Source organism: Lonchura striata, chromosome 5 (assembly GCF_050655825.1).
Source record: "Lonchura striata isolate lonStrDom1 chromosome 5, ASM5065582v1, whole genome shotgun sequence".
Classification (NCBI taxonomy): Eukaryota; Metazoa; Chordata; class Aves; order Passeriformes; family Estrildidae; genus Lonchura; species Lonchura striata.
Genome location: NC_140707.1, coordinates 16,751,657 through 16,777,851, shown reverse-complemented (window position 1 = coordinate 16,777,851; position 26,195 = coordinate 16,751,657). Strand labels below are relative to the sequence as shown.

Sequence of the window (26,195 nt, the reverse complement as noted above, 5' to 3'; positions counted from 1 at the left end):
TGTGTGTGGGATTCAGTTTGTGTTCTGTTAAACCCAGTCCCCTGTGTGTGTTTACACCTCATCCATAGGAACTTTTTACAGTCATGGCTATTGAACTGTTGTTGTTCAAGCTGTAATTTATTTGGTAATGATATACAATGTTTCACAGTGACAAGGAGTCAATAATGAATATGTTATGCTTTAACATGATAAAGAAATCCTTAAGAAAAAATCCCTATTTTTCTCCAACAGTGATCCATATGGTGTGCTACTAAAAGGAAAAGATCTGAGTGAACAAATGTGAAATAATACAGACATAAGTCTTTATTGCTCTTTTCCTGTCAAGATAGCCTTGTTATCTGACCTATGAAAAGAGTATGCAAGACTACTCACTCATACAGCATTGCTTTATTGTTCACTTTTATTTTCTCTAAAGCAGACCCGTTTTTTTTTTCCTTTGCATATGTCTTAAGAAGTTGACCTTTAGCTTTATTAATGCAATTAATAGTTTTTGCTTCCTATCTCCTATAAACTATGTTGGTGAAATAGGTCACCTGATTTCATGTTCTAGTAGGTACAGTCAGCAAAAATTCTGGATATGTAAATTATCATATTTAATTAGCATTATTTCTATCCTCTTTATTACACATTTTGCAATACTATTGATTGTTGGACCTATAGTATCTTTTGTCCTCAAGCCACACACCTGGAAATCACCTAAATCTTCATTTTTTCTGAAGATAATTCAGCTTGAAATATTTTTTTTTAAAATCTAGATTAGGAGAGAATAATTTAAATGGAAGTTTTGACAGGACCACACTTATAAGGTTTTGAAGTATTACAAGACTACTAAAAATTGCTACCCTGTCATCTGACTTTTTAGTCTTATCTAAGACATAAGCCACATTTGATGTTTTGTTCGATTTTCTGTCATAAAAGGAGTAGGTGCCTTATCAGTAGACTTTGTTTTAATCAATACTGCATTGATTATTCCCCACATGAATCCAATTTTTATTTCTACTGTCTAGAGTGGGAAAATATGAAAAAGAGTTCCCCACATCAAATCCATCTGCATCATCTGAGAGGCTGCCTTCAGTAGCTTAAACATGACTAAACCCCTCCCACTGTTACACTGGAAAGAGTCTTGATGACTTAAAACTTTAAAAAAACCTTGTCATTTTCACTCCATTTAAATGTGTCACTTTTAATAGCAAAACAAGTAGAGAAATTCCAGTGTGAACTCATTTGAGACCAATGACCAAGTATTATGAATATTTGACTGTATTTCATCTTTGAACTCCTTTTCTTATGGCATCCTTACTCCTACTCCTGAAGGGACTTGGATTTAAGTACAGTAGAATTTTCAGTGTTGAGTAAATCTCTGGTTTCATACCTGAAGATCTCCTCAGTTCAAAAATCCACTTTGTAATTAATTTTATTTATGCTGTGCAACTCTGTTTTCCCAGATATCGAAAACCATATTGGCAAAGAATACAACATTAATTTTGAATAAAATGTCAGCAATTAATGCAATAAGATTTTCTGCCTTGAGAGTCATTTGACTTCCCCATTCAGTGACTTTATATTCCTATTCAGGGATTATTATACCTAAGAGATCTAGAGTATAGCCAAGAGAATAGTAATAGAGAAGTTCTAACTGTAATGCTGATTTTCTACTGTTTGTTACTATTTCCTCACCCATAAAAGACACTTGTAATTCATTTTCTGTTCCCTAGGACCACTTGTAGGAGTAAACTTCACTATTGGCGATGAGATTTAAACATGAAGAAAAAAGCTGGATAAATATGAAGTTGTTAAACTTGCTGTCACAAGACTATTGTTGAAGACTGTTACAGGGATGATGGGAGTCTGGGATAAGCTTAGCTATGAAAACTTTGTTCCATTTCATCAAGTAGGCTTAAAAGAAGACCCAAATTGGGGTTTTTTGTTGGTTTTTTTACGTATTTTGGTTTTTTGGGTTTTTTTTGAAAACTGAATATTTTTGGAAAAAATATGAAGTAGTTATCTCTGACATTTCTATTGACAGTTGCCAAGACATGTTTGGGAAATCATAATGATTCAACATCTCCTTTGAAAGCAGCAGAAACAGAGACAAGCTTTCAGGTATTTTTTTCCAGAGTAATTTTTGGGGCTTTACTAAAAGGTCTCATGAAATTCAGTTACTTAAAGTATACTTACACATTCTTCACCAAGTTCTGTCTCAAAAGAGAAGACTACTTAATTCAGACTTTGACTGTGTCTGATTGCAATTGATCTGTTCAAAATGTTTTCTGGCTGGTAACAATTTGCAAACTATGAAATATTTGGAAAGCTGGTAGTCAAATGAATTAGTAGTCAAATTACTTAATTTGACAGTGCGATGTGTATAACCCTGGAAGCATGAGTAAGGAAAGATTTCCAAAATAATTAAATATTAAATACATATATGGTTGTTTATATATATATAATATGCAGTGATATGAAGCTGTATGTAGCATCATACTTGTATGGTTTTGCACTGTGAAGGTTGTTAATTATGCTTTCTTTAATAGAGATCAGGACCCTTTTCTAGGGGCAATTCCATTGCCATGGAATTTTAACACAATTTTTATTTCTGCTTATATGTATTCTATACACCATGTTTTGATCTTTGCAGAAGTTTCAAAGCCCTCCATGGATGAAACCTGAAGATGAAAAATCACCTGAAAAAAATGAGAAAAAATATCAAGAATCAGTTAGTACAGCAGAATAAAAACTCTAAATGCCACTAATCTACATTGAAAAATGCCAATCACTTCCATTTTCATGTTCTGCTAGCACAAAGGCATGAAATGTCCCAGGTTTCTAAAGCATGGATTTTTCACTATTTTCTGAATGTCTGTAAATTAGTCTCGAACAGACCAGTTAGTACCTTACAGCAATAATCAAAAATTGGTGTTTGAAGAAGTGCTTTGTAATGCAGTCCAGGTTTTGAACTCTTGTTCTACCTTATCAGTAATTGTATACTATAACTTACCTTTTTTGTAAACAACAGTCATTCTCAAGTATATTTCTCACTGTTTTATTTCATGTAATTTTGTGGCAGATTAGGTTCTAATATTAAGAGGCAGTCAACATGGAGGGGGGGAAGATATCTGTGTAACCATATTTGAAGTACAATCCTTAAGTGCAACTGTAAAAAGAGAACTCTGTCTGGGGGGTCCATGTGTACTTACCTTTAAGTAATTCCATCTCAAATCTACTTACACAATAAAATATGTTTATTTTGTTCTTTTTTTCCTCAGTGCTATCTTAACTAGTTCATTTTTGAACACTGAAAAGCTGACAGAATTTGATTTTAAGGGATGCAGATGGAGAGAATCATTACTTTAAGGATTCAAGCAAAAAATGTGCAGGTGGTACTGAGTTACAGTGTTATAGCTTGGATGGCAGCCGTGGGAAGTTGGTTTCATCCCTTGTGTTTGTGCTGATCTCGACGGGATGGAATACACTTCCAAGGGGAAAGCCCTGTTTGGTCCACTACAGTTGGCCTTTGATCACTCCATCGGGGAGGATTGATTGGAATCAGCTCTGTCACTCATGGATTCTTTTCGTTTCTCCTTAGTCACACTCTATGACAAGAAAGCAAAAAAGAAAGGGAGAAGAGAGAATGTTTTTCTTTTTTGGGTGTATGTCATTATTGGTCTAATTTAAGAATTCATATGCCATATCTTTTTGAGATGCAAATCTTTCAAGAATGCTTGGAATAGTAAACTGCCTGATGCAATGCTATCTATCCCTAGCAAGAAGTGTCTTAAGCATTTGTAACTTGTAAACTTCCACCTTTGTCTTAATGCACACCTCAGCAGATTTTTTACTAGATTTGAAGTAGTTTTAATAATGTACTTCATCTTGCTTTGTATCAGTTTAAAAGCAAATAGACAAATCTTTTATTTGACTTAGTGATGCTCTGTCTTCAGTTTTAGCATTTAAGATTTTACCTCTCCTTCAACAGTCTCCTTCAATACCTGCCTTGTCCTTGCTGATATGAGTAATCTTTCACCCTGACACTTTGTATATGCTCCTCTACTCAAAGATAGATAGTTGCAGTTTCTCTGTCTTGAGAAAATACAATTTTAAAAAGAAAAAAAAACCATGAGCTGGCCAAATGATGACAAAGTACGCCTTGACTATCCATGTTAAGAGTCAAAAGACATGAAATAGTGGCTACAAAATTAATCAGGTAAGAGATGCAGCTCTTTGCATTTGATCCTAAATCTTGCTGAAGACAGCTTTCTTTCAAAATTTTCAGTGGGCAAGAGACTTGTGATCTTGTCATATCTGCAGCTGGCATTAATTTCTTGTGATGCCAAAAGCAACATTTCTTTGCATGTGACAGACCTTAACTGAGAAGGTCACTGGAACTCTGTTTCGGTCACCTGTCAAGAAAGGATCTGCACTGCACAGTGGTTGAAGCCCTGCAGCAGGACAAAAGCCTAGGAGCACAATGCTTCCTGTAGCTTTAGAAAGAAGCCTTTGTCAGCAGGATCCCCTTTTTCAGGCAGCCTGTAGTAGATACTATCCACAGGGCTCCTTGGCTGCCTTGGTCACTGGTTCTTACCTACAGGCTTTGGACTTGCTCGTGGCTGTTCTGCAAACACAGCTCCTCACGTGGAATCCACTTCTTGATGTAGAGGGCAATCCCTCCATCTCTCCTTCCTCCCCTGTATCTTCTGACCAGGCTGTAGCTCTCAGTAGTGATACTCCAGTCATGGGATTCATCCCACCAAATTCCAGAAATGCAAAAGGCCGTAACTTTCCTAGAGCACAGTAGCTTCTGATTTATTAAAAAAAATATGGATATTGATCTAGTACCTATATCCAACTGTGATGGACAAAAACTCTCTAAGAGTTTAAAGTTAGAAAGTGTGTGTTTATTGTGTGCGGGATTGCTCCCAAATCCACACTGCAGCTTCCAGGTGATTACAGTCTTTTTATCCATACAAGTATTGAATACCCAAAATACAAATACATATTGTGGTAAGGTTCAAAATCACCACAAGGAAGATCTGAAAAATGCCTTTCCATTTCCTTTCCTCCTCCCCCAAGGTACATCAGTCAGGCAGAAGGTGTTAGTACTACTTCCAGAGAAGTTTGCCTCATTTGAACTGCTGGCCTGCAACAGCTACAACAAAATACGCTTTACTTGAAGTATTTCAGCACTTACTGAGCAATTCTTTGTTTTGGCCCTTCTGAGCCAGGGCCTGCAGGTCCTCCTGCAGCTGCAGCTCTTTGCTGACAAGGCTCCACTTGTGCAGCAGCAGCAGCTCCCTGCTGGAGAGGACGCTGTCATTGACTGTGAAATGCCTCATCTCCCCAAAAGCCTGCACAACAACAGCACGGTATTGCAGCACAGAGCTGAGGGTGCTGAACAACTCACTCAGCTTGGCCAGATCTACATTAGTCCTGGCAAAGGAAAACATGAGTGCTATGAGTGCAAATCCACCACTACAGCTCTTAATCCCTACTGTCAGAATGGCCAGGAATTAGGGACCAAGGACTTGACAGCAACTGGGCATCACATTTTACTTGATTGCCCATGTATTCAAACACCTAAATCCTCCCATCAAAGAAATCCCATCCAAATTCACTACTCAACACACAAACTGAAGGTGAAAAAAGCCATCCATCTACCAGAGATAAAGAAAGCCTCCTGGCCTTAATAAAGTGCAAACTGGATAGAGCATGAAATGCAAACCAACTAAAACAAAAAACAAAACAAAGGACTTACCGAATATGTTTGATTAACGTGACCAAAACAGAACTTCAATAGGAAGAAGTTTCCTATTCTCCTGGGATTGATTCTTGTTTTCTCTCTCGTCTCCTATGAAAAGTGCATATTTTATGATTGGCTTTTCCCAAATGTTACAATGAATATTATATGTGTAATGTTAGAAAGTTATGCTGTATTAATTCTCTTTAAGTAGTGTGTTAAATACAGTTTTAGGTTACAAGATAACATTAAAATAGAAACTCTGTGATACAGGATTTGTTACAAGCTCAAGCAGGAAGATGAGATAATCAAGAAACTCTTCACACAGAGATGTCAGCAAAGGGGGCCCATAAAAAGTTACAGCCTCCTTATCAGGAAAGACAAACATTCTTCCACCTTCTCTCTGTCTTTTTGGAACCACCAAGATTAAGGAGAAGAAGTTGACAAAACCCAGAAAAGTTCTTAATTTGCATGGAATTTATGCATCATATATGAGATATATGAATATGCAACAGGCTATTGCTTTTAAGGTTACTCTTTGTTCACAAGGGATGCTTTTCATGACCTAGTGTCCAAGAGCATCCGGACATCCGTAATTCTTTGCTTTTTATTGTCTTGTAATTGTCCTAACTCTAAATTATATTACTCTAATTGTATTACTATTTTTATAATTATTTTATTGTTATCAAACTTTTCAAATTTTAAAAACCAAATTATTGGCGTTTTTCACATCTCCTAAATTTATTAACCATAGAGCATCAAGTAAGGAAATAATTTTATCACCTGGTTCTCCAGAAACCTGAAAAACAAAACAAAACAAACCAATCAAACAAACACAGACAAAAAAAAAAACAAAAAACAAACAAACCTAAAAAAAGAGGAAAAAAAAAAAAGAGAAAAAGAAAACCACATTTGAAAGGCAGAGCCTCATCAGCAGCTGGTCCATCTCCTACAGGGGACCATATTCTAGAGCACTTTTGGTGCCCTTGCCTGAACTTGTCAGGGCACTTGATGTTAGCAGAAGAGATTTTTTGTGAGGGAGAGGCAAGGGGAGGAGAAATAATGTTCTAGACAGCTCAAATCCATCACTGTGCCACCTCCTGTGCAGGAGGTCCTGCAACAGGATGGGAACTGAGGGGGCTTGACATTTAAAAGGTAAAGACACCAGCACAAGGTGTCATTTTACTTTTTCAAGGAGTGATTTCCAAATCACAAAGCACCTCCACCATCACCCCTCCTACCACAACCTGAAAGCATCTTGATTCTGTTTTCAAAAAGGGACACCTCAGAGTTGAGCCAGTTCTGCCAGGGCAGCCCTTGGTGCCCCTGTCTCCATGTCTGTCACCCTTGCTTTCATCCACAGCCACAGAATTCTTCTGCTGTGGACAGGAAAATTGTTCCCATTTCTCCTGTACTTCTCTGGTTACCTTTTCTCCAAGCTGGGCGGGACCCACAAGAAGAGGCTGTGATCCTCTCTCAGCTCATAGGCAGCTCTGGTGGCACGGGCAGCACTTTGTAATATCTCCAGAACATGGCTCTGAAACAGAAAATGCAACTTGTCCTTTTGTTAGCATTCAGGAGCCCACATAATCACAGGATGTGATTATATGCAGGTACTTTTATTAAGAGCTCTGGGAATCAGGGGTCCAGACCCAAATCTGACTCCGACGTGGCTTTCGAGCTGAACGTATTTTATATTCTATCGTTATATAACTTACACATTAATTATCTGTTGTATACATTGACATGAGTTTCTCGTGATCTTTATTAGGCCCCTGACCACAGTTTCTCATGATTATTCTTACGATTAAATATTAATTATATTTAATTACTAAACAATCATCACATCTAACAATTATATAATTTATCATGTACTAGCTACACAGGCGCAGTTCTAGCAAGGTACGGGGCCTTCATGTACCTAGGGTATTTATTTTTCTTTTCAGGGCCTACTAAGCTTAATTTTCCTTTTAACCCTAAATCCCCATGACTTTAAAACCCTTTTACAGCCGAGATTTTCGCGTCTTTTTTGCCGCTCGGGCGAGTCCGCGACAGCCGCGGCTGCAGTGCCGCTCGCTGCCCACGAGGCGGCAGCACCGCCGCAGCCGCGGGCAGGGCAGGGGCAGGAAAGAACGGGACCCCCCCCCGAGGGTAGCAAGGAAAAATGATTTTTAAAAATTTTAATAGGATATTAAAGTGATAAAATGAAATTTAAGAATATTTAGACTTAAATGTAGTGAAATTTAAATTTGTTTGATTTTATTAATACTTGTTGCAGGTTATTATTTAAAAATACTGCCTTTTAAAAGTATTTTGGTTTTGCAGAAATGTTAGACTGTTGAGTTATGATTATTACTTATATCTTTTATTTATTGGTAGATATGTTTCTTAGTAAAATATTTTTATTTATGTTACATTTTAAATGGTACTAATTTGTATAGTGTGTTTTTTAAATGTAGGATATTGATTAGATTTTTTTATATCTTTTGTGGGCTTTGACAAATATTTATTTATATGTCTAGGCTTTCCTATATTTCAAGTATGTTTTGATCGTTTTTCTTATTTCTTTAGGAGTTTTTGATTTAGAATTTGAAGATTATTTGGTGTTTGGAGGAAATAAAGTTGGGGGTTTTTTGGATACGGCTGAGTTGTATTTTCAATGTTAGTAAGGACTACTTTCGGTATGTAATTTTGATTTTTTTGTTTGGTTGTGGGGAGGGTCTCCTGTTAGATGTGGAAGCGTGAGACTGGCATTAGGACTTTTTGTCTAATGGTTTATGAGTCTGCTATTTTAAGCTTTATAAAATAGAGGTGGTGATAGAAGAGGTGTTATTTTGAGTTTTATAAAATACACTGAGAATTAGTTAAAATCATGGAAGAAACACTATGGTAATTAAAGGGTGCTATGTTTAAAGAGCTATAAACCTTTTTTAATAACTGCTTGACTTAAGGGGAGCTTAATCTACTTTTTCTGCCCCAGAAGGCACCAATGGCAAAGCCTCTGCCCCAATGCTCGTGTTTCACCCGACCAAAATCAAGAGCAAAAGTTGGTTGGGCTTTAAGAACTTAAAATAAATTTGAAGCAAAATAAATCACATTTTTCCCCTGTGCTTTTTCCTTTCAGATGCCGCACTCACCTCTGCGGACACGTGCCGAGCTCTCGCTGCAGGAACCCGTCAGGCCTCGATGGCTGTGAGTTCATGTTCTTCTCCCTGGGGAATTTAAAAAATTGCTGAGGAATTGCAGAAGTGTTTTCTGGAGCCTTTCCCCTTTTGTGCCCCTGTGCTGTGTGGGACGAGGGCAGAGGAGCGGCTGCTCCCGGCCGCGGCGCCGCAGCCCCGCTCGTCCGGCGGGGCTCCCCCGGGGATGCGGACACGGGTCGGGGGAGGCGGGCGCTGCTGCTCGCAGGGGAGCGCGGTGGCCACGGGGCTACCGGGGCGGGGGGGCTCGGCATCCCGCGGGGGCTGCGGGGCGGCTCCGTGTCCGCCCGCGGGGCCGGAGGCGGCGCTGCGGGAGCGGCGGTGCCGATGGGGTCCCGGCCCCGACGCAGCCCCGGCTCCCCGCGGCCACAGCGAGAACGGGACCCGAGCCCCGGCGGGACCCGAGCCCCGGGCCGGCCGCAGCTGGAGCGGCGGCGCCCGTCCCGGAGCGGCTCCTCCCGGCCGCGGCGCTGCCGGTCCGGATCCCAGCCCCGATCCCGCCTCGATCCGCCGGCCCCGGCACCCCCTCCCTGCCCGCCGAGGAAGGAGCGGCTCTGCCCGGCTCCCCCAGCAGACACCGGCGGGCCCAGGACCCAAATCCCGATCCCGATCTCAGCTGAGCGCCTCGGACGCCGCGCAGGCCGGGAGCTGCCCCGATCCGATCCCCGCACGGAGCTCCGAGCGCCGGTCCCGCCGCAGTCCGCCCGAGCATCCACACAGAACACGGGGCGGGCGCGGAGCCGCCGCCATTTACGGGCGGGGGGCGGGCCCGGGGGCGGGGCCAGCACAGGTGCGCGCACAGGTGCGCGGGGCCCCAGCGCGCCTGCGCGGGGCGGGGCCGCGGCTATTTAAACCGCGGGGCGAGGCCGGCGGAGCCATTTGGTGCTGGGCGCTCGGAGCGGGAGGTTGCGACCGGTCGGGCTCTATATCTCTGTTTCTTTTGCTTTTCTTGCGCGTTTCTTTTCTTTTGTATTTCTTTTTCTCTATACCTCTCCTATCGACCCTCCCTTCCTCCCGTTCCCCACCCCCTACACCCTTCCCACGACCCTCATCTCCAAGGATGTGTCCCACACCCGAGCCGCCCTCACCTCCCGCTCGTGCTGCCCTGACAGTCCCAAGGAACCCTACAAACTGACATCAGGAACCTGGGCCGGTGAATTTTCTTTCCCAGGGAAAAGCGGCATTGTTTGTGTTCAAAGGCCTGTGGCCATGAGGGGGCGGCCGCCTACAAAAAATCCAAACATCGAAAGATGTGTCCCAAACCCAAATTGCCCAAATATCAAACTTGTGCTGCCCTGACAGTCCCAAGTGCACCTTGCAAATTGACACCAGGAACCTGGGCTGGCAGATTTTGTTTCCCAGGGAAAAGGGTCGCTATTTGTGTTCAGAAGGCTGTGGCCCTGAGGGGGTAAATGGTTTATTGTAAACATCTATCTACCAGATAAATGGGAGAATATAAAGATCTAAATGTAATATCAAACGACTTCCCGTAAGCCAGCAGCAGTGTCTAACGAGTCTGTGTTGTCAGTCATCTCACATGATCATTCTGAGACATGTTAAAAGCATGACAAAGCAAAAAGAAACAAAAATCACATGCAGTCAACATTCTTAGAAAGCAAGTACCCTTTTCTGCTAACCAGTGTGGTAAAGAATATTAGGTAACAAGCCTAGAATTGGGATATTTCCCTAGCATCACTAGAATTTTGTTTGCTTATAACTGGGTTTATTTTGGTCCCCTGGTATGTAACATACACGGATTAACTGCAAATGGAGAACTTACTGCTGCATTGCACACATAAAAACTAATTCAGGAGTTTATATTCAGCAAAAGAATTTACAGTGAATGGTGAATCTTTTCAGCCTCTACAATGAATAAATTTTACTATATCAACATGTTTAGCATGCTTTTAATTTTTTCTGAAAAGGTTAGTCACAAAGAAGTACTGAATGTGCTGGTTTAGATTTATTTTTTCCCCTGCATTTACAAAGAAAAGTTAGGTCAATTAGAAGCAATCTAGCAGGGGGACTGATACTGGATTCTTCCTGCAAAATGTATTTCACACACATGAAATGAGCACTTCTGTTTATACAAACAACAGAAACATTTTCCCACCAGACTGGAAGATCACAAAGATGGAACAGTAAAAAAACCCAATAAATTGGATTTTATTTTTTGCTCTTCAGCACTATCCATCACTCTTTCTCAGGGAACCTTACAGTTTAATACTGATGTTTGACCCACTCTCTACCCTCTCAGTGGGCATTTGTATTCTATTAACATTGGTTTTCCAGGTGATTATTTATGCACCCTAGAATACACATTTCCTCCTTGACTTATTTTTCATGTACCCTTTGAGCTCAGAAGTATATGCACATAAAGTTAGGCCCAACACAACTGAGCGCTTTGGCCCCCTCAAATTAATTTATTGTCCTGTCAACAAAATGAACAATGAGAAAATATATATTCACTCAGGAAGTATGTCATGAGTGCTGAATGTACCTACTCATAATTATTGTATGAATAGACTTAAGAGCTAATCTTTGTATTCCCTTGTTTTTATTTACTTTTCAAGTTTCTCTTCCACTACGATTAAAATATTCACCCTATGAATTCCTGATAAAAAACAGACGAGGGCAAATGTCTAAGTACTGTTACACATTAACCTTGCCATAATCTTACATCTCACTGATTTTTGTGGACCTGCACACACCATTCACACCAAAAGATCTTCACTCGGTCATTTTGTCAGCTGAGCAGGGCTTTGTCTCTTCCTCCCTTGCCAGCCTTAGGGTTAACCACACAACTGTACTGTGCCGCTGCATTTTTTGGGTTCGAGTCTTGCAACAATTCAGAGGCAAAAGTGGAGCAGCAGTTTCCATTAAAAAAAAAAAACAAAAACAAACAAAACCAAAAACTTCACACATTTAACCACACTGAAATCAATTTAGTCCCGTGGCAGCCCTGAGGTGACGAACACGGGTCACCAGTGCAGGTGCTTGAAGAACTCAGCCACTCTTCACTCCCCTCTTCAGCTGGACTCAACATTCCCTCCAACCCTCCCTTTTTCTGGATTCACAGTTCCCCCCTATTTCTCTCCCTCCCTCCCCCAACAGGGCAAAGAATAGGGAATGTGTGTTGTAGTTGGTTCATCACAGTTCTTTTTTTAACTGCAACTATCAGAAAATACTAAATAACCTTGAAATTTTTTTTTCATGAAAATCATCAAAGAGGCTCTATTTATTTGTGTTTTATAGACAATTTTGCCATTAACTTTGGACTGCAGATCTAAATTAAATTATTTTCAAAAATCCCTGGATTTTTCGGTGTCATATGATTTTTTAAAAGATTTCAGGAAAAGCAAGTTATTTACTTTAAGAGTCCAAACAACTCTGTCTTTACATCTTGTTTTATATCTCCCTGTAGCTTTAGACTCTAATGAATCTGTTCTTCATACTTACAGTTTTTCTTCTCTATAGAGTCTAGGAAAACTGAACATAAATCACCAGTGGATTTCTTCTACTGACCTACCCACTTAAATTCAGAAGTTGTGAGATTCTTAAAAACAGTCAGCTCTTTGTTAGAGCAAACATAAAAAAAAAAAAAAAAAAAAAAATCAGTCCTTAGTCTCTCCAAAGCTTTGTGAATACTTCACACTTCTGTGTCTGGAACCCAGAACACTGCCCTGTGCACCACTCCCGTTGTAGTGAAAGAATTCACATGAACAAAACAAACTGCAACCTGCTGAGACCTCCAGAGGGAAATTATGGGGCAGGGGGTTGGATGGTTGGGAGCACCCAGGTGCAAGGCAGAAGATGAGCTGGCACACACCTGCAGCCTGTTCATTGCATCCGATTTCTGCCATCAAACCCCACCACTCCAATAAAGATTTGTAGGGAATGGCTGTGTTTATTCACATGTGAGGACTCATTGCCCTTCAATGGACATGGGCACCTCTGAGAATTCCCGATCCTTTTTTATTACCCTTACTAATTTCCATATACATAGAATTTCACAATAGATTAATGCATATTCATTCTGCTGATTTCACATTGCACTTACAGCTGGTTACACTTGTACTTAGTTTTTGTCAGAAAGTACAGAAAGAACTCCTGGGTCACTCTGTGCTGTTTCAAGGTCCGAGGAGTCTTTCTTATCTTTTAGTGTGGAAATTTGCATTCTTTCTCCTTAGCTGGGGTAGTTTTGCTAGGGCTGCAGTTACCAGAATAAACAGCATATTTAGCAAGCTCAGAGCAGCACATTTCACCTAAATCCAAATGGATTTCTACCCTGTTAAATCTTCCCTCTGTCTCACCACCAACCCACCCCACCTCCCGCTGGCCCTCCCAGGAGATGCTGCAGTGTGCCTGAGAAGGTCTTGCAGTGTGAGGGAACTGGAGAGAGATAATCAAATGAATGACTTTAACTAATATCTGTTTTTCTGTCCATGTTTAACTGTGTTCTTCAGGTATTACTTTTATAATCCTGGGAGTTTCAGAGTGCACAATGACTGGAGTTTGTTTCTTGAGTAATGTCACAACAGATATAATCTAAAAATGTGATAACTTAGAAAAAGTTAGAAACTTGGAAACCTTTGAAAACTAGTGGATAAAGTAGGTACTATATAAATATTTATAAAGCTTGTCTATTATGTGCACCAAAAAAAGAAACCCCCACACACACAAAAAACCAACCAAACAAACAAACAAAAAAAACCCCCAAATTTACTCAATTACTTCCTTCCAGCTGTACAGGACTGTACTGCTAATCTTAATAGGGTGATGCCCCCCTTATTTGTGTTTCTAATTATCCCATCCTAAGAAAGAGAAATAGGAAATGTTAGCCCACAGACCTTAGAATTTTTTCTACGTTTCTGATGAGTACAGATGCACAAGATTAATTTAATCTTTAAGTACTTAAAGATAAATATGTATATCCAATTTGCTATCCTAATGTGAGAGAGAGAACCTTATCTTTTCCTGTGAGTTCCCCCCCTCCCCACCAAAGGCTTTCTTTTTCTCTTTTAGCTCTCTGGGGTCACTGTATTTGTCTTCAAAGTTTGTGATTAAGGCTGCTTCCAGGGAAAAAGGCTCAAGGAGGATTGAGATTTTTTAATCTTTGCAGATACATAGCTGCTTGCCATTAGTGTGCTTTTAGTGGTTGAGGCATGAAAGCTCAGTTTAGGATCTATGACCTCCTGCTTGGACAATTAATTGGGAAGTAATGAAATACTGCTGCAGTACAACATAGAGTTCTAAGCTGTGTAAACTTTTAATACATGTATAAAACTATGTCACAATTCTCTACTGCTGCTTCTGTATTGCTGCTTTTATGATATAATAAATTGTGAAATCAGAGCCACTATTCTAGTGATATAAATAAGATAGGAAATGTTTTTGGAGATAGTGACTTACTGCTGCTGCTGTGTGTAAAATTAACCATTTATTATCTTGCTCTGGGTGTCTGCTTCAGGTTTTCCAGTGCCAAAAGATGTTGTGGAGACTGTCTCAACCTGTGGAGTTTTTAATGGACATGTACATGCCTTAATCAGTAGAATAATGCCTTAATGCAGAGGAGAGGAGCTGAAGTTGCCATTAGCCTGCTATAATAGAGACTTTGTTGTTCTAGTGTGGTCAAAACGGTCTGATGCAGTGGTACCAGTGAAAACAGGTGTGATCTGGACAAGCACCTTTTGCTTTGGTCTCCTGCTGTCACAGCTTGTGGGGCTGTTCCTTGGCTTTTCATTGCTCACAGATGAAGGTGCAGCTTTCAGATATAATTTTTATCTAATCAGGCAGTCATTGCTTTCTGGAGACAGAGGCTGTGAACTCAGCAGCCTCTCTCTGTTGGGGTTTTATGAGGTCTGTGAATCACTGTTGGTGGTTTCTCTTCCTTCTCCTTTCCTTTCAAAAGCTTCCCCTTGTCTTTTCTGTGATGGACCATCTATGCTTTTCTGTATTTTCTGGGCAATACAAATGATGCAGGTCTGTAATGAAATGAATAATATTAAAGTGTATGAGTATTTTAATTTCATTCTTGAGTACCTTTTCCACATGACCCTAAAAAGTCACTTGCTGTAATTATTAGAAGATGAAGTTACAGTAAAACACTGTGAATGCTGAGTCAGGGCCTCTTTAATTTTTTGTGTATCAGAGTTAAAGAATGTAAAAACATTTCTCTACACATCTAAGCTTCCTCATGAGACAAGAGCAGTATTCCACACTGATTAGAACATAAAGAGATGTCCTTGTGTTATTTAAGGCATAAATCCATTTTTTGGTCATTTCTTATAATGCTGAACAGCTGTGACACAGTTCTTTATCTGCTCTGGGGAGCTGTGTAGCCCGACCAAGTAATGCAGGATATGGCCTAGAACCTCTGCCAAATGAGGGTATAGAATACAAAACACAGATGTAAAATTCCAAACTCAGCAGACTTACACTGTCTTTTTACATTTTGTAAACCTCAAGGGCAAAATTATTAATAAGTGGCTAGAATTTTTCTATTGCATCTTGTTTCAGATTTTTTAAATCTAGTTGTTGTCGTTCTAAAAGCTGGGCAGCAAGAAAAGGTTCATGTGCTCCAGTTTGGATAGCTACTCAGTCACTTCATGTGTTTTTTCCTTTTTTCCTAATCAGAGATTGTGTTCTGTTCTAACAGTGAATATGTTTGGGTTTTTAAAAATATAAATATTAATTGAAATTAAATGGTAAAACTTTAAACAAACTCTGAGCAAATAAACAAATCAACATAAAACCCATGAGTACTTTTACAGATTCACAAATCCTTTAGTTTAAATTTTAAAAAAACCCCTGTTTTCCAATGTAGGTTGGTACTCATAGCCTTTTTAAAATTCATGGTTATCTCAGTGAAGTCCTTCAAAAGCTGCCTGAGACAGACACCATACAGAATGTCACTTCAAGTTTAAAAAAATTAGATTAATTTTTGGGCTGAAAATGTAATAATTTTACTTGTGAACTGAAACCATTTCTACTAAATCTGGAGTGTATTTTCTAAACCCAAGAATTCATTTTATTTTTGGGATGACTCTCACTGTTGGAAATATTATTGTTTATGTGCTACTTAGAAGAGTTTGCAAAACTCACTTTACTAAATATAAGTTACAGTTTTATATGTAATTGTGAAAAAACTTCAATAATTATATCTCATGTGACTTCAGTTCTCTTTCCCTGGATAATGCTATTTTTCTCTGGGTTCATGAGGGACTTCCTTTGGGGGATATCTCATCATCTTGTGTCTGAAAGCAAGAAGCTGCATGAGCCTGCAGAGCAGAGTTCAAGCAGGCTGCTGGGAAATGCTCACTGACTCAGTTTCTTCTAAGTTCTTGATTTATCTCTTTAAGTGCCTGGGAAAATAATTCGGATGTAAACTCTGCTTCCCTTGAGAGATGTGGGGCTTTTTGCTGGGTTTTCAAGTGAATTAGGAAGGCAGAAAATGGCTTATGCAAGTCAGTAAGTCACTGCAAACTGGCATTGTGGTTTTTTTCTTAAGATTACAAAAATGCAGTTTTCTGGAAGACAAGCTTTTGTTTGCCTAAAAGTTATGGATTGGATACAAGAATCATTTGAAGAAACTCTACATCCTGCTTAGTGGAACAGCTACTTAAACCTTTTGGGCATCAAAGTCTGAATTTGTGTTGCTGTGAAGAGGTTTAAATCTTTCAAAGGGGAAAACAAAATCTCTAAAGAAGAAATATTGATATATCAACTTAAAATAACTTCCAGATATTTCTTCAGAAGTTCTATATAGCAGAGCATAAAGAATGTCATTAGCAATGGTATGTAACTGCAGATGGAAATATTTTTGCAGTAGTACAGTAATGGGGAAGTAATAGGAATTAATGTGGGTGAAGAAATAAGATTAGTCCTCCTAGAGAAATAGGGAGAAACAGATGGATCCCTTCAAAGCTATGGAGAGACTTTGGGAAAATACTGTGTTTCACCTGGTGTGGGACTCCTGGGGGAAAATCTTCTCAAAAGAAGTGTAAGTCCAACACAAACTGTGAGCCCTCTGAGTCACTTATTTGAGGCCCCCCCATATGCTTGTACAGCTCTGCAAATCTCACTGTATATGCAAGTCTGAGGTAGTGAAATAGCTGGATAAAATGTACCTGTTTAGTATCAGTAAGTGGCAATGAAAGAATAACCCAAGAAGAAAGCGTACCTCTTAGTTGAATTAAGTTCTGGCTCTAAATTTGGAGAATGGCTTACTTGTTTCAATGGAGAAATGGCCATCCAGTGTCAAATTGTCTTGAACTTCAGAAAAAATTAGGTATTTCTCTCCCTTTAGTCATACAGTTGTAATTTTTTTATGAGTAATAATGTAAGAAGAATGAATATTATAAGAATATGGAGCTTACAAGATCTACATAAGATATTATCCTTGTCTCTAAAAGTTGACAATTCAAATTAAACTGGCACAACTCATGGATAAATATCTTCAGTTGAGATTTGAGCACAGAAGTGATTGATGGAGGGGTGTATGTGTTTGTTGCATTGGGGTTTATTTGTTTTAGTTTTGTTTGTTTGTTTGTTTTATGTGTTTTATTTTTATATAGTTGGGGGGAAAAGTGAAGGTAAAAAAGATGGTGGAAAAATACTCTGGTCTAATCCATTTAGCAGTGATTCGGAATAAGCCCAGCCTTTTTACTTTGTCTGATTGTGGATTTCTGTGTTTGTTTGGGGTTTGTTGTTGTTGCTGGGGTAAAGGACAAGCTTTGATACTTTGGGGAATGGAAAAAAAAGTGAGGAGTAGAAGTATAAGAAAAAAGAATTTTGCTGGATTACCATATGGAATATAAAACTGTTAAAAATTATAACATTTCTACTTCAGTTTATCAGAGGAATGGGCCTCTTTATAAAAAGGGATGATGAAAGAAATGAATCAGATTTCTATGCATTTTGTTGTTCATCTCTGTCTAGCATTGATTTGGTTTAGTGTTTGGAGAGGTTTTTATAAGCTTAGGTGGAATATTTTCAGTGCTAAAATCAATGGATGACCATTTGCTTTTCTCTCATTCTGTTCAGAGCTGTAGCAGGTTATTAAAGTAATTCTCTATTAAAAGTGTGTAAAATGTCTAAGAATAAGAGTGGCTGTTAATGGGCAATGAAGGCAGATGCAAGGCTTACAAAGCTGGAGTCAGGAAGAACAGGCTGGTTGCTCTCTTCACCTTTTCCCATATTTTGAAATAGTATTGACTCAATCAATTATATCCACAAAGTGGCATACATGTCCCTTAAAAATTCAGTTGAGTATCAGCAATGACACTGTTACAGTAGTAATGAAAAGAATCATAGCTCTATACAGGCTGCCAAATAAATGAAATTTAGTGAAAAGTAGCAAAACAGTGGTTGATCTATGCTCAAAACTTCAGTCATCTAGTAGAAATATCTAGGAAGCACTCTATTTCTATACATTTCCTACTCACAAAATTTGACATCTATGTAACTTTTTTTCCCTTATGTATGTCCTTGAGCTTTTTATTGCAAGGGGACCTGTGTAAAAGGAAGACCTGCATTTCTGAATTAATGTTTTCCCTTTTCCTTTGAAATCCTTACTATTTTGTGTATCTTCAAGCGATTAAAAAAATATTTTAGATATAAACATAACTACCATAACTCAATGGTATCTCTTACTCTGCTACCATGACTCAATGGTATCTCTCAATTCAGTGAGCCAGACTCTTCATCCTGCAGAGCAGCATCTCAGATGATTTCTGAAAGAACATTTGCAAAGACAACTGTTCAGAATGTAGCTTGAAATGTTTAAGTTAGTGTGCAGATACTACACAAAGCCTTATACAGACAAGACTTACTGCCTTAATTTTATACTCATATTCTTGTTTGTCCAGTGATAGTGTTTGATCTTGTCATGTTTATGCTGTTATACAGTATTGCAGCAGTTTGATTTATTAACCTAATTTGTTAGTTGGCATCTGGGTTTTATTTGACTGTTGCAGTAAGCTGTGAGTAACAATTCCTGAAACATTAAAAATCCCCCAATCCACCCCCTCTCCAGCCAAAACAACACAAGTTTATTTGGAAATGCCAGTATTCCAAGCTACTTCAGAAGGAAATGGCAGGTTTCCTTCTGGGATGTTGATGGTGTAGGAGACATTCAGTGGCAGAAGCAGCACTTGAGGTCCCTCCTCGAGTCCCCAGCTGTGTGATGCAGAGTTGTACAGGTGATGGCAAAGATTAAACAAGTAGTGTGAGTTGTCATGTTCCAGTAGAACACAGCTCCAGCTGAGCTGGCTTTCAATTCCAGCCTGGGGGAAAAAAAACCAGCTTGGTTCCTGTTCTATTTTTACAGCTTTGAAACTCTCTCTTGGTTTGTGTGGCAGTTTTTTGTTTTGGTTTGTAATTTTATTAAAAAGTAATAGCAACAAAAGTTATGGTGTGACATAAGAAAGTATTCTGGATATGCTTTTTATTCCTTCTATTAATGTAACCTCTAGTTTTAATACAACAGAGCAGTTTAAATATCCTGTGATAATATCACAGAACTGTGGCATTGTCTAGAAACGTCAGAAATGAAGACAGTGAAAGCTATGGTGGAAACTATTATGGGAGAAATACATGGCAAAGGGCTGGTTTTTCCTAAGGCACAGGACCAATTTCAACAAAAACACTAAAACAGGGTTTACACCTTGACATGGCAAAAGTGATTTTCTTCATAATTTTTCTTCATAATTTAATAGAATGTGAGAAATTGGTTCTATAAGACATGAACCATATATGTTGGGTTGTTTTGAACCAGGCATTCCTCTACATATCCATGCTGATGGTGACTACTTAAGCATCTTGGAAAAGGTTGGATTTCAAGCACTGATTTTTCTAAGAAACCTTAAAGTTTGAGTACTGAGATTTGTAATCAAGTGAACAGTTTGGTATTCATTTAATGGAGTAACAGATTTCATATCCAGCAAGATTAAAAATTGAGTTAATCAACAGACAACTTGAGCTGGGTGCAAACTTGGCACAGGTTTATTCAGATTGGTCTGTGGATTCTTCAGTCTGACTTCAAATAGTATAGAAACTTTAGCATTACTGATGTTCTTAATTTTTCTTGTAATACCACACTCTATAAGCCAAAATTCCTGTCTTAATCTATCTACTGGGTCTCCATTTGTTGGAATCTGAGGTATTGATGATTCTGAGATTGTAGAAAGTCTCTGTCTCTCAGCCCCCCTACCAAAGAAGAAGCCAGAATTGGTCTGTGCTGGTTTCCAGGTTGTTTATTCTGTTTATCTCTAACATGTTCTGCTGCCCTGCCCAGCTCTGTCCTGCAGGGCAGCGTGTGGGGCTCTGCCCTCAGTGGGATGTTACAAACATTAAATACCAGAAACTCCCTGGGCTGCATTTACAATAACGTGCCAATATCTGTCACCTACGTTGGACAGTGTGTCCCCAGCCTGAACCAACAGAAAAATGCCAACACCACAGTGAAACATGGAGGGCATGAAGAAGGAGAAAAAGGACAAGGCACACCCAATTTCCTCCATCTTGTCCCCTTTGGACCCCTCATCTAGAATCCTAAAATTTTACTTTTGCACCCGTGCCACACTTAATTATTACATATATGAAACACTCAGAGCTTGTAATTCATCCTGTAAGATTGAAAACTCTTTTCCATGGACAGAGATCACAGCCAGTGTCTCTGGGGGCTCTGTCCAGGGGGGTTCCTGACCCCTGCCAGGGTCCCAGACCTGCCAGGACAGCCAGAGGGCAGCCCTGGATTCCCACATCCATCAGTACATCTGTTCAGCCTAAGGGCCACATTCCTGTGCAATGTGTGTCCTTCCAACCCAATGCAGTGTGTGTTTCTTTGGGTGTGACAGAAGGGAAGCTCACTTTCTGTGGAGCATCTCTAATGAGGAAATGAATGCTCAAGTGGTGCATCAACTCGCTCTGCTGTAGCACATCAACAATGAATTTCAATTTTTAGAGCTGGAACAACTCTAGCAACAAAGGCTTATAGGGCTGTAACAACTGAGCCTTGATTGAAGATTTTGACAGGCCATCTGTAGGAGGAAAATGGACACTTGTTGGTTTTGGCTGGGATAGAATTACTTCTCTTCACAGGAGCTAGCAGGCACTGGGCTGTGATTTGGATTTTCAGTGAAAACAGAGCTGGTAGCACAGGGGTATTTTGGTTTCTGCTGAGCAGTACCAAGGTTTTTGAGCCTCTCACCCCACCAGTGAGGGGAGCAGGGCACACAGGAGGTGGGGAGGAGGCAGGGCAGGAACAGCTGAGCCTGCTGGCCCAAGGCATTTCCCACACCAGGTGGGTCATGCTCAGTGTACAGAGCTGGGGAAATAAGGAGGAAGGTGGGCAGGGCACATTCAGAGTGCTGGTGTTGGATTTACCAAGCCACTGTTACGTGATGGAGCCCTGCTTTCCTGGAGATGGCCGCTCATGGGAAGCCAGGAATGAATTCCGTGTTTTGCTTTGCTCAAGTGTGCTGCTTTTTCTTTGCTTATTAAACCATCTTTACTTCAACCCATGAGTTTACTCACTTTTGATTCTCTCTCCTATCCCAGTGTGGTGGAGGCAGTGAGCAGCTATGTGGGGCTTGGTTTCCAGCTGGAGTTAATCCATGAAAACACATTTTAAATTCTGACACTACAATAAGACTGCCATCTTAAGTAATGAAGAGGGTCATGCCTTGTCAATCTTGTATTAACATTTACTCTGGTAGTCAAACCAGTGGCTGTAGTAGTTTAAATACAGTTTTCTTATGGAGTTGTGGATTTTTGTGGTTTAATGTTATGACACTTAAAAGGGAAATGAGGACAATAAGAAGGTTGTTCAGTATGTAAGAAGTGGAAATGGACTTACCTTGATTTTTCTTGGGGCAGTGCCAGTTTTCCCAGAAGCAGTGCTGAGTTAAAGAGCACAAAATATCTCTAGCCTAGTTATACCCTCACACATATAGCTGGGAAAGAAATGGTCTTCCCATTTCAGGAGACAAAACTGAAACTTATTTTCTTCCACCTTCTGTCCTTCTCCCCTCTTAAAAACACTGATGATGCTGGAAGCTTAAAATTCATAGCTGAGATCCACAGTATTTATTTTCAAAATTGAAAGGCTGTTCTGTTAATAATTTCTGTCAGGCACTAGGAGCTGTGCAGAGCTCAGCAGCAACAGACAGAAGCAACCATAGTTCATGTGTCTTTTCTTCCTTACCTCTGAATATGAGTAGAATAACTGAGCAGTTTCTTGTTAAAACTGGACTTCTTGTGCTGCTGTTATTCAGAAATGGGCAACCACAAAAACTCTGTCCATTTTTGGTCTCTGAGACAAGGGTATCCACAGTTGCTGCCTCTAAGTGGGGAAGGTTTTAGGAAAATTCTTCTCAGCCCTTTGCCTCTGAAATATACTTAACTCCACGGTTTTTCATTTTCCCTAAGGAACATGCAGTATTATAAAATAATTTAAAAATCCCAGGAGCCTTACAGAGCACCCTGTTTCCTCCTTGTGTGATGCAGAGTGTTTTTCAATGACTGCACTTATACCCTTCATACACTTTCTATGTTCTATATATTCTGGTTTTGATTGCAGTATTGATTGCCACCTGATTACAGCCTCAGTCATGCTGTTAGTTAACCCCATCACCTGTGACACACTAAATTAAATAGAAAATCTGCCAGCTGCTTACAGAAGCCTTTTACTACTCTTCTCAAGAAATGTACCTGAATATGCAGCTAAATTTATCTTCTTACAGTGCATTGAATTTGCTTATGCAATTTCCTACATACTCTTAGTCAATTGAAAGATGAGGAATATTTTCTCCCAGTGGATGTGGGGATGTGTTATTTAGTTTAACCTTTATAGAGTGTGGTCGTGCCTTTCTTCAAGAAGAGAGGGACTGTCAGGAAAATTCAATAATGGGGTATACTTGATTTTTATCTGTTTCTGAAATTAACATAGAAAATAATCTTTAGTGAATTGCCCCAAATATTACATCGCTCTATAAACCTGTCTGAAACAAAATTGTATCAAGAGTTTGGTGAAAGATGAAAACAGAGAGAAGAAAAGCATAACTGGCTTGGCTGATCAAAGTGTATCAGTTCATAAATAAGGAATGTAAGAGGTTTTGAAGATCTGACCTTGTAGCTCAAGCCCCTGGGAAGATTGGGCTACCATGACTGGCACATCTCAGATAATAAGCTGGCATGGCAAGGGCCCTGTTCTACAACAAATTAAATACTCTATACTATCTGGCAGCAGAATTAAGTTCTCTATTTTGGGACTTAATTTTGAAAGATACATGAGCTGTCATTTGTCTCTGCCTATCAACCCTCTGCCATACATTCGAGTTCTGAGTGTTTTCTCCTTTCTAATACAGAAAAGAAGATATTGAAGAAAATTATGTGCCCCAGCAATTATTATATATTTTTTGTTCTTGTGAATACAAGAGCAGTGATGTTATGTCAAACTCTTAAGCCTATTGGGCAGCTACTAATATTTTTCTTTTCCTTCTATGCAACTCAGAATCAATCAGCAAACACTTTTGTCTTACTTCTTTCTCAAGCCATATCCTGTATTAAAATTCTATCCTTGCCACCAGATTGTGTTCATATGTTTTCCATTTGTCATTGAGCATGGAAATTCAGAACTGGTGGGGGGTTTATTTGGGTTGTTTCTGGCTTTTGTTGGGGCTTTTGTTTGGACTGTTTTTGTTTTCTTGGTACTGTTGACTTGTCTTTTGTTCTTCCAAATAAAACACAAGTGTTATTAGAGACTTTGTGCCTGAGAACAAAATGTTTGCTCTTTCTGAGTACTGGAAGAGTGCTAAAATGTGAAGTACTGAACAGAGAAAATAAGAGATTTAAAATAATACTTGTTCATCTAGTTCATTTCAAGGAGTTCAGGAGGTGAGAGAGAGGATGAAGAAAAGGGCTCTTTCTACTAGCATTTTAGCAAACTGTAATTGAGTGCCCTAAAGGGGTCATTTATTAATTTAAAACTGTGCTTAAAATTTTCAGTAATTGCGAATTACTTCAGATTTTCTTTTGAAAATTTGGTCACTTTGATTTCCATGTTTGGGATAGGTCATAAATGCTTTAGTTTATGGGAAGTTTGAGAATGAATGAACCTTTAAAAGGTGGTCTGTGACAGCCTGGTGCTGAGTGCCTTGAGTTTTTCTCAAATTCAGGATAGCTTTCAGTATTGGTGGTGGTGTAGACAGCTACTAGTATTTTTCTTATTTTTGCAGTTCTTAAAATGAAGCAATTTCAGAGCCTTAACTTCATTTACATCAAGAAAAAAGTCCTGAAGAGAAGGTTTCCTCAATTTGTACTTAATCTGTCTGACTTTTGGAGCTGTTTGAAATGGTGGTAACCCCACTCAGAGGCACTCTGTAAATATCAATTAGTGCCTGCTGAAATGGCACAGGTTTCTCCAGAATTCTTCAAAAATCAGCATTAATTTAGGGCACAGAATCATCCTGAAAAGTAACTTTCCATTGAGATGACTTTTCTTCTAATTTCTGTATGGAATTCCAAAGTTCAAACTATTCTTTTCTCATTTCCTTAATACTGTGCATGACTGATTTCAGCTATAGGATTTTGCAGCTCATCAGAAAGAACAGATTAATTGCTTTCAGTTGAAGATTAAAAAAAAAAAAATCTGCTTCAAAGATTATGAAGATTTTCCTTTATATTTTAATATTCTGTAGCAAGTTTTCTTCTGCATTCAGCACTGAAGATTCTTGAGTGCTGTGGTACTGCTTTTATCTGTGTGTGCTTTCTATAATCTTTATTGTTTTCAGGATAAAATATTTCTGCTTCTTAACCTTTTAGGAGGAAGTATGACTGTTTATCCACTGACAAATGTAAACATTAATAAGATAGGCTGGCCTGTAGCATATAGAGATCTTGATTATTAATTGACAAGGAAGACTATTAATCAAGAATTCCTTAAATACCATTTTGAAGCTTCGTTTAGGGATTAGTAGCCACTGGTATGAGATCGGGGTCTGAGGATAGTGGACTCTCATAAAGTGCTAAGAATAAAAGAGGACACATCAAACCTAAGTTCTGTATTTTAAAATATTCATAGAAATTCAGGGAATGAATTAGATTGGCAATCCATCATAAAAATGAATTGTATGTGTCAGTAGCAAAAATATTCCTGTAAGATACAGGTTTTCTAAAACATGTTTCAGCAGCTTGCATTCTTCATCCTTTGTAGGCTGATGCAAAATCCAAATGCAGTTATCAACCAAAAGTCCTAAAACTCTGAGTACTTTCTAAAATCAATGTTTATTCAGGCCAGGAAGAGATTGACTGCTGGGCCAAGCATCTGTATCCCCACTTAGACAGGTATGGAATTAATTTGGGATCCACAGAAAGGTTTTGGATGTTTTAATTTGCTGTCCAAGCAATCTGCAGCACTGAACAGGGAAAAAAAAATATTTGTTGCATTCTGAAACAGATGGGAAAAATGACCCCTTTGAATATCTGAACTCTAAAATTTGTGCCCTGTGTGGTTTGCATCCACTGTGTTGAGGGAGCTGGGATTGCTCAGTGTGTTGGTCTCCCCTCTGTGACATGGTACAAAGAGCAGTACTGGCTTCTCAGGAAAGGAATTTTTGTGTCTGACCCAAGCTCAGGCTGAGTCTGACTGTTATTGTCTCTGACAAACTTATGAGTCACCTTGGGCAAGGTATTTTCATAATCCTCCCTTTTTTTCTTTTTTTCTTTTTTTTTTTTTTTTTGAGTAGGTTGCTTTTTTGGAGTTGTGTTTTTTTGGGTATTTGTGAGCTGATCCTTGTCAAATCTATTGGTTATTAGGTCATATAGAGGAAAGGGAAATCTTCCAGTGGAAGGCACCACAGGACCACAGAAGTATATCCTCAAATGAAAGGCTGCAGGACAGAGTTATAATCATCATTATTTGAGGGTGTTTTGCTGAGGGTCTGGTACTCAGAGCAGTACATAGAGTAAAATAAGTCCTTTTTTTTTTTTGCACTGGGAGTTGCAAACTGTTACTGTTATCTCCACTTCCTTGAAAGGGCCTCTCTCTCCTGTCTTTCATAAGCTGTCAAAGAGAAAATGAAACTCCTAGCGTGAAGAAAGAGAAACGCTCAAGGAAAGCAAAGTGTTTCCTCTGCATGTCAAATTGTGCTTTATCACAGGTGGGCTCAGGGCTGCCTGGAGCCATCAGCACTGAGGTTCTCTTGCAGCAGGCACTGGGAGACACCAAAATGCCCAAAGCTCCACAGCTGGACTCGGAACTG

General features: G+C 39.4%; 2 protein-coding genes across 4 annotated transcripts in view; both read right to left on the bottom strand.

The window, feature by feature from the left end:
• Positions 1 to 368: 368 nt before the first annotated feature.
• On the bottom strand, positions 369 to 9,681 carry LOC110478302 (uncharacterized). The gene is made up of 8 exons (XM_085582357.1): positions 9,603 to 9,681; positions 8,869 to 8,894; positions 7,159 to 7,268; positions 6,515 to 6,530; positions 5,750 to 5,842; positions 5,186 to 5,424; positions 4,580 to 4,795; positions 369 to 3,590 (listed from the first exon to the last, which is right to left on the bottom strand). Exons 1-6 carry the CDS (start codon positions 9,679 to 9,681, stop codon positions 5,419 to 5,421), a joined length of 330 nt encoding a protein of 109 aa, XP_085438483.1. The 3' UTR covers positions 369 to 3,590; positions 4,580 to 4,795; positions 5,186 to 5,418.
• A 1,052-nt stretch (positions 9,682 to 10,733) lies between these two features.
• GALNT18 (polypeptide N-acetylgalactosaminyltransferase 18) overlaps positions 10,734 to 26,195 on the bottom strand; it is a 244,246-nt gene continuing 228,784 nt past the window's right edge. For 2 of the 3 annotated variants that reach the window (XM_085579837.1, XM_085579838.1), the window contains one exon: positions 10,734 to 19,217. In XM_085579837.1, the coding sequence (XP_085435963.1) occupies positions 18,984 to 19,217 (234 nt within the window). In that variant the 3' untranslated portion in view covers positions 10,734 to 18,983. The remainder of the gene's footprint in view (positions 19,218 to 26,195) is intronic. The other variant, XR_014955486.1, reaches the window with a different exon arrangement.